General features: G+C 33.6%; 1 protein-coding gene across 1 annotated transcript in view; it reads right to left on the reverse strand.

Annotated features, from left to right (window-relative positions):
• Positions 1-3,479: 3,479 nt before the first annotated feature.
• Positions 3,480-8,582, reverse strand: part of LOC107439553 (cuticle protein 14-like) — a 6,285-nt gene continuing 1,182 nt past the window's right edge. Inside the window, exons 2-3 of the mRNA XM_016052192.4 lie at positions 6,431-6,538; positions 3,480-3,929 (exon numbers count right to left, since the gene is read on the reverse strand). Of these exons, the coding sequence (XP_015907678.1) occupies positions 3,555-3,929; positions 6,431-6,538 (483 nt within the window). The 3' untranslated portion in view covers positions 3,480-3,554. The remainder of the gene's footprint in view (positions 3,930-6,430; positions 6,539-8,582) is intronic.

The raw sequence follows: 8,582 nt of genomic DNA on the forward strand, positions 1-8,582 counted from the left end.
TTTAAGTTGTTTATTTTTATTTCTTTTAGAATTCGTTATTTTTTTAGCGAAATGTTTTTTAACCTAACAGAATTCTTTGCCGACTGTTTTCTCTATAAATGAAGAAAATAAAGTAAATATTTAAGTGTTGTGAAAAGAATCTTATTTAGTTGTACAAAGTACTTCAGAAAAGCGCTTTCGACAAAATACTAAAATAGAGATCTACTACTCACTTCTGCCTAGCTTAATAGTATGAGATTATCGCAGCTGAATTGAACAACCTGATAATGCTCACTCTGGTTATTGTTTCCGTTTTTAAAAGCGCTATATGTTGAGCCACCTCAACTAGATTTGGCATGTGACATTTTTAGCAGCAATCATTGGTCGATTTTCTAACGTTGCCATTCGGGGAGTTGTAATGAGGCTTTTTTTTTGGTGCCGTGTAAGAGAAATATATATATATATATATATAACCGTTCCTTCTAATGAACGTACAAGGCGGCTTATGTATGTGTGTAAGAATTTAAAAAAAGTATCAAATTTTTAATTATGATTTGTAAAGTTTATTTTTACCGTACGTTTATAAACGTGTGTGATTGATGCATAGAAGATTATACGGTTCTATTCTTCCGAAGAGCTGCAAAAACGAATAACATTCTACCACAAATTCTGCAAGACTTTCATATCAGAGACTAACTCTGAAATCGAGATCCGCTCTTCCCCGCAAATCCCGCAGAGGACTGATCGTATGGACGTGATTCTCAGTAGAACACCGAACTGGTTGCGGTCAATAAGTGGGTGGGTGACCACTTTGATCTGCCTGCGTAGGGATCGAGTGGGTTTGCATGGTGCCGCTTCTCGTTAAACTCTTCAACCGTAAAGTGTTCGACTTCGTGCGCAAGTCATCATGCTACCGAATCAGGGGAGCCATCCCCTCTGTTGAGAATCAAAGTTGCGATGGAAAAATGACAGTATGGCACAAATATGGTGGAGATGGAAATCGAACCCGGTACTTTTCGATGCGCTTGTTGAAAGGACAATAACCAATGAAGTCTCGCTAGTGATATTTTTTTTGGCATTTCAAACAAAATTACGACGTTTTTACCGAATGACTCTAGCAAAAAATATTATTAACACGTAACGCTAAGAAGATGTGAAAAATGTCTACCGCTTTGCAAAAAATTAGTCTAATTTTCACCCAAAACTTGATTTTTTTTGGCAAAATTAGAGCTCAATGACTAAGTGTTTACCAAGGGCCTGATTAAAATTACGATTGATTTTGATTATCGGCTTTTACCTATTCTCAACTACGTGTGTTTAATGTTTTTTCATCGTATCTTTTTTTTTTAATTATTCATCACGCTTTGATTAAATTATTCTTTTTCTTTGGTCGCTTTTGTGTTATTTTTGATTTTTTTTTTATTATTAAAATCAAAATTTTATCTGTCCATAATCTTTAATTTTTTAATTTCTATTTTGGAAAGGGTTCTAAACATGCGTATCAACGGTGGGGATTACGGGAGATTCAGTGCAAAAATGTGAGACATGTGAAATAATGCAAAATTTCTGTTATGGCCATCTTTAGAATGTATTTTTAGAGTCTTTGTAACAAAGGAAAGAAAACTGAATCCTCCAAAAAAGACCACTTTTGGGAGGCAGGGAATTTTTTTCCTTTGCGTTGAAGACTATTAAAACCACTCTCGGCGACCGGAGAAACATCTTCACCAAATAAATATCAAATAAGGAAGCACGAAAAAATATTTAACGTAATAAATAAGTCTATTACAATTTATTCAAAATATTTGTGTGAGGCTCTTATTTAGAGAGCTCTTTTTGACGATACAACCTCATGTTGCAGTCCACTAAAGACGATGCTATCAATGATTTACTTTTAGAGTTGCAAGTAAAATTAGAAATAAAAGTTCTTTTTAGAAAAAACAAGGATCTCAAACAAAAAAACCTCTTCTCATCTTTTAAAGCTAATTTTTATGATATAAAATTAAATGCAAATGAAACATAATTGTTTATTTATTTAAAAAAAGCTTGATCATTCATAGTTGATAAAATTTCTCTTACACATAACTATAACAGTTGGGATCATTTTTATAGAGGCTAAATTTTATTTGTAGATCCGTCTTTTCATGACGCCAACAAAACAGGCATTTCCGCACCAAGAAAATGACACTTGACTAAAACTACAATTGTTTGGGGGGAAAATCTTGTACCTTCGATAAAAATTTTGAAGTCAATGGAGGTAACTTCTAAGAACGATCAACGACCATTTATTTAACTGTGGAACGGAGAGTGGTCGCTCCCGAGAGGTTTTATTGTACACATTAGGGATTGATTAAAATTATTTAAGCAAGAAGGAAAATAAATGTTATTGATGCCCAACCTCTGATTATAGTAGGAAATAAAAAAGAAGTGACGATGATTATGAAAACTACTTCAGAACTACTTATGAAAACTAATTCGATAGCTTTTTTACTTCCTTTCTTACTTAAATACTAAATTGGAACCTCCTGATGTGAATACTATGGTGATTCTTATCAACATGGAAAAAATGTTTTGCTAATCTTTCAAGGTACCCCTTAAAAAGGAACCAGATGGTATAAAACTAACATTCGAAAAAATTAATATAATAATATTTAGACTCCTACTTTTCTCGATTAGTAATTAGTTGCTAATAATTCTCAATTAGTTGCTTCTGATTCTTTTTTTTTCTTCAGAATTTTTGAAAAATAAATTAAATTACCTACAATATATGACTACTGTTGTNAAAAGAAGTACAGCAGCATTCTTGCAACAAGGACAACCATATATATATATAAAACACAAAGGTTGGTAATCATAGAACACCTTATATTTGTTCAGAAAGAAGGTAAGGTACACTTTGGGCAGTGTATGAATAAAGCATAAACAACTTGAATAAAGCACTAATAAAGGTAGGTAGTTTTGGTTCTATAGACGTAGTCAATAACTTCCCTCAGTGTCCAAATACCAAATGACAGTCACTTTTCTACTCTCATTTGGTGTTTAGACATCGGGGAAAGTTCTTTTTCAAGTTACAAAACCTATAGTATGTCCATTTGTGTTTTATTCAAGTTGTTTTTCATTTAACCATTATTTAATCAAGCATCTTAAATTGAAAATTGCCTATTTTTATTAAACAATCATAGTGTCCCAGTTCAAGTGAAAAAACAATGTAAGTGCTCCGAGAGGAAAAGTCACTTGACTACCATTTTCTCTCCATTTCTAGCACTATAAAAGCCAAAATAGAACTTTCAGAGAATTCAAAATCATAAAAAAATTATTTTTGGAAAAAAAGATTTTTTCCCCCAATATGTAGCGTATCATACAAAAATGCTTATATTATAAAAATCTCAATTTCGAAATTTTTCTCACTTACAATTTTTTTTCTACATTACATGGCAGAATGTGAACTCGTAGAAAAAAATGCCCCCCCCCCCCATAAAAAAAAAGAAAAGAGAGAATATTCTCCTAAATAGGATTTTATTCAAGTTCCTTATTATTGTCATTTTTTTCAAATATTTAACAGCTGTATTCAAACATATTCAACGAGTTGAGAATCTGCGACTGTTAGGCAAAACAACATAATTTCTTACTACATCACTCGCCGCCACCATATATGCAACTTCATTATTCGAAACAGATGAACCGGGAGTCAGTGCAGATGGATCTGGTTCCGTTTCTTTTGTGATTGTCACATTAGAAGGTTGTTGGGTCCCTACTCCAGGTTCGTTGGTCAGGACTTCAGCTCTGTAACCATCCTTATCGGCAATGTATGTCACAATTCTTATGAGACCATTTCTGGTTGTGTACCCATAGGAACCGGTTCTGGTTCCGTTTGCGTAACCTTTTTCTCTGTAAAAAGAGGCACCTCCCGTTAGCTGATTTTCGTTATATCCTTCATCGTAATTGCCAAATGCCTGTAAAACATAAGTATAGTAATAGTAATTTTATTGGATAGTATTTGTATAGTGATAATGTACGTGCATAGTACTAATTTTAACATTTTGTGATTAAAAATATTAGTTCATGAGTAAATGTAATTGTTGTTCCCTTATGCCTAACTGGGATAATTTGGGTGAAGTTCGAATTATACGTAGGTAGGTGGTCCCAGAGCTGCACAATGGGCTATTGGCGACGGTCTGGGAAACATCCATGAGAATGATCTGAAGACATGCCATCGCAATTTTGATCCTCTGCAGAGAGAATGGCTCCCCTGCTTCGATAGCCTGATGACCTCTTGCGAAGTCTAGCTTTTAACGGTAGAACGGTTTAATGACGACCGATACCGTGCAACCTCGATCCCTACGCAGGCTGATCAAAGGGGTGACCCACCGCTTACTGACCACAGCCAGTGATGCTTGACTTCTTTATTTTACTGGGAACGGTCAGTCCACTGCGGGACCGAATCATACGTAAGAGCCTAAGGGAAGGAGGTGGGTTTGTGATTTGCTTATTTTTTTGGTAACAAGAGGGCAAAAGGGTTTAAGCAATCCTTACGTAAAACAGTAAAATTCGATAATTTTAAAAATTTTCTGAGAATGAAAAGATCGAATCTTCTTTTCAAAATTATAAGCACTGCTTTAAAAACGAAAGTTTTGTTTCATACTTAGTTATATCTTTTATTTTTACCTAACTCCAAAATTAGGTTACAATAGTAAAATTAAAAAGAAGTACAGCAGCATTCTTGCAACAAGGACAACCAATCACTATAACGACAATGCAGACAACATTTTGCATCGACCTCCCTTACTTCCCACACAAGCTAGCACCCATCGCTTTGTGGGCTTCAAGTCACCGCTTGGAGTCGAACCCCCGTGTTACACAGTGACAGTTCAGTGCCTCAATCACTGAGTCATCGCTGCTCTGTAAAATTTAAAATTAAAGCAAAATTCTGAATGGTTGAGAGTTTAAGCATTGGCGGGGCTTTGTGATTAGCTTATTTTTGCTGAAAATAGGGAAAAGGGTTCAAAATTGCCAAAAAATCAGTATATATTTGAATCAAAATATTTGAATGGCCCCTAATTACAAATTATGGCTTACAAAAGTATTCAATGGCAGAGATTTTATACGAATATCAATATTTAACTTAGTTGAAATAAAATAGTTTATGTTTATAGTTTATGTTTATGGAGATTGATTTTCAATGGTAAACGCAAAATAGAGTGTCAGTTTCGTTAAACAACTAAAGTAATTCTAAATCATGACCTTTTACATAATTTTTAGTTCCCTTGTGAAAAATACTTAATCAATAAGGAAATAAAAAAAACACTATCAAAATCTAACGAGTCTTTAACATGGAGGGCGAGACAAACTATCACCAAAAAAACTTGTTTGATAGCAGAAGGAAACGTAGAAGAAATGATATTTTATACTTTATTTTATATAACCGTTGTTGAACAGCCGACCCAATTTTTTGGGTTTGCAACTACTAATGTTCACCCCTGTATCCTTGTAGTTTTAAATGCAACCCAGAACACAAGGGAACTCCTGGATCAAGTATTGGGAGTATTTGCCTTCTTGGAGGACTTTTTAATGGAACTAACCCGCATATGCGTTACACGGAGAGGAAAACCTCCCACAGTTAGTCGGACGGCAAAAAGACTGTAACATATGATCCGTCAACCACTGAGGATATTTTAAGTCTGCACTGTGGTCAGTGTAAGCCGGATGCGGAATTCATATCGACCAGCCGTCGTTAGGATTCGAACTCGGTTCACTTCATTAGAAGCTCTATTCCCTGAGCCACCACGGCTCTAGAAGAGGTGATAGAAGTGTTACAAGCATCTTCCTCTATCAAACAGCAATTAAGCAGGTTTTGATGCCTCTAATCCTGTTTTACTTAAAAGTAATTCGCCAAAGTTAGATTGCGATTTTGTTAGTTCCTCGTGTTTGTATTTTGTTACCCCATTTTATCAAAGAATTTTATAAATGTGGCTACTAGGAAGGAATAGGTTCGTAAACATCCCGATCTGACAGTGGTTGATGTCATTCTGAAAAATCTCGTTTTATTTCATTACTAAACGAATAGCAAACAATTTTCCTTTTAAATCAACTAATTTACTCTCTTTTTATACTTTTACAAATGTTGAGAATAGTTATCAGAGAAACATAAATCTTTATTCCTTAATTTGATTACTTTATTTCGAATTGAACAGCTAAATGATAAATATTCATTAAATGTTTTATAATTGCATATCTTTTTCATAATTTTATTGTCGTTTAAAAAGAATTAATTCAATTGTGCTAGTTTTTTGATTAACATTTGAAACTTTTCCATTTCAGTTTCGTTTTTAGATGTCAATACGATAAGGATATATAACAGAATTTTATTGTGACCGGATCAGTAAAATATCAGTAAATTCTAGAAAAAAATAGTAATTATTATTATTAAGAAATTGATAACAAAATGATTACCTACATCTCTGTTTCTAATAAATGTGACAGTGTCGTTGCCATTAATCCCAACAGGTATGACAATTTCTTGAGCCACAGCAAACACAACACACATTGAAACCAGTAATAAAACCTAGAAAAAAGTTAAAAGTCTTTAAATGCCGTGCAGGATAAACCTTGTAATACGTGTTATTAGCTGTGGTCGGTAATAACGTACTACAACTGGTGAAACTACTGTAATCGCCACTTTTTTTCACAGTTTGTAAGGTAGTGTGTATTTTTTTTAAAAAAAAGTAGTGCAGTGAGTAGTACGATACCAAGAAAAAGACAGTAGTTTATAGCATTCCTGCCAACTACTTTTAACATTAAAAAAGGAAACACTGTTCTAACCGCAACTAATATTACGGGTACAAATGTTCGCGGGTTCGTCAATGGATGCAATAAAACTGTGACTGCAGTTGAACTCTAACAAGAATTACGTGTTTAGAATCATGTATAACTAAAACTAACCATTTCGAAAAATTAGGGATCGGAAAAACTTCATTCTTTTTGTAATTTACTACGACTACAACTTTGTTACAAATGTAGTTAACTACTGCTACTTATTTTTAATGTCGTGACTACAGTAACTACTTCTCTAATTTAAGTAGACGAACTTACATTAAATGCAACAAAAAAAATTAAGTTACTTTATTCATGTTTACACGAGCCAGTTTGTTACTCCAAAACATTTTTTCTTTTTCGAATTTATTCACTTAATCTTCAAATTTTTATGCCTTTCTCGACAGCGAATATTTAATTTCTTTTCTTCTTTATTTATGAAAAATTGGGCACCAGGGCCGCGCAGAAGGCCCCTAACCCATACATCATGAAATAGTATAAAAAGTTAAAATAAAAGACAGTTTGAGTTCAGCAGTCTATGGGGTGGCTGTTGCAGGTAGACAAGCACCTTGCTTGCATAACTGAAAGAAAATGAAAATAATAAGAGCTGTAATGTGTGGATGGCTGTAGTTTGATTGTCAACGTGAAGTAACATAGGTCAGGATTTCAGTATTGGTAAAGTGTTTGATGCTGTGGACTATTGGTACTTTGGATTATTGATGTACAGACTATAGATGCTGGAATTGAAGACTATTATTTGTGCTGATAGTTGTGGTATGACGAATATTTAATTTAAGAAAAACGAAATTATCAAATGCTTGAAATTTTTGTATTGTTTAATGTTCTTTTTTTTTTCCTCTGGTAAATTAAGTACATCAGAAATATATTTCCTACCTTTGAAATAACATCAATATTTCACGGGACAAATTATTAGACGCATAGCTTTATTGTTTTTACCCAACTGAAACCGGTTTGCACTGGATTACGTTAGTTTTGTCAATGGGTTGAATGAGGCGATATAAAATCGTCGATAGGATTTGAATGACACGATTTATTATATAAATACAGAATATTTATTACATCAGGTATTATATTAGTATCTAATAATAATTAGACGAAATAATTAGACGCACTGTAGTGTTTTAATAATTGCATGTTTTGCACAAGTTTATATGCCATACTGTTATAGTTAAGCACACATGTAATAGGTTTTTATTCGGGAGATTTTTTATATACTTCCTACTTGTATTTATTTTTAACGTACTGCAATACAATGTTTACCAATTGATACACTAACGTAAACAAGTGCAAACAGGTTTCAGTCTCGTAAAAACACTAAGGCTGTATAGTATCACCTGATAATTAAGAATTTACATAGAATCTTATTGTGCGTCTAATAGTTTGGCCAGGGACTGTAAATACGAGAAGGTATTTGAAAGTTTTACAGCGGCCTAGGCCAATAGGCCCATACGCCAAATACAATGGAATACATTAAAAAAAGGTCAACATACCCTTATATATAAAATGCAAAAAATATACCTAGAAGAATCGGGATGGCAACAGTCCATTTACATAAATTAACATAGTAATAAAATGTTTAAAAATATAAGGTCAACAGACCCTTATTTGGCAGGTCAACAGACCCTTATAGCCTTAAAAAATTGTCCTATTTTACATAGCATTTTGCCTTTGGCAAGGATAGTGACAGTTAGAGGAAAGTATAAAATAATACATACCCTGAGCACCAGTATAACTGGGGTAAAAGTAACAAAGAGACATTGCTCGACAGGGTTCTA

Source organism: Parasteatoda tepidariorum, unplaced genomic scaffold (genome assembly GCF_043381705.1).
Source record: "Parasteatoda tepidariorum isolate YZ-2023 unplaced genomic scaffold, CAS_Ptep_4.0 HiC_scaffold_65, whole genome shotgun sequence".
In the NCBI taxonomy this organism is placed as follows: domain Eukaryota; kingdom Metazoa; phylum Arthropoda; class Arachnida; order Araneae; family Theridiidae; genus Parasteatoda; species Parasteatoda tepidariorum.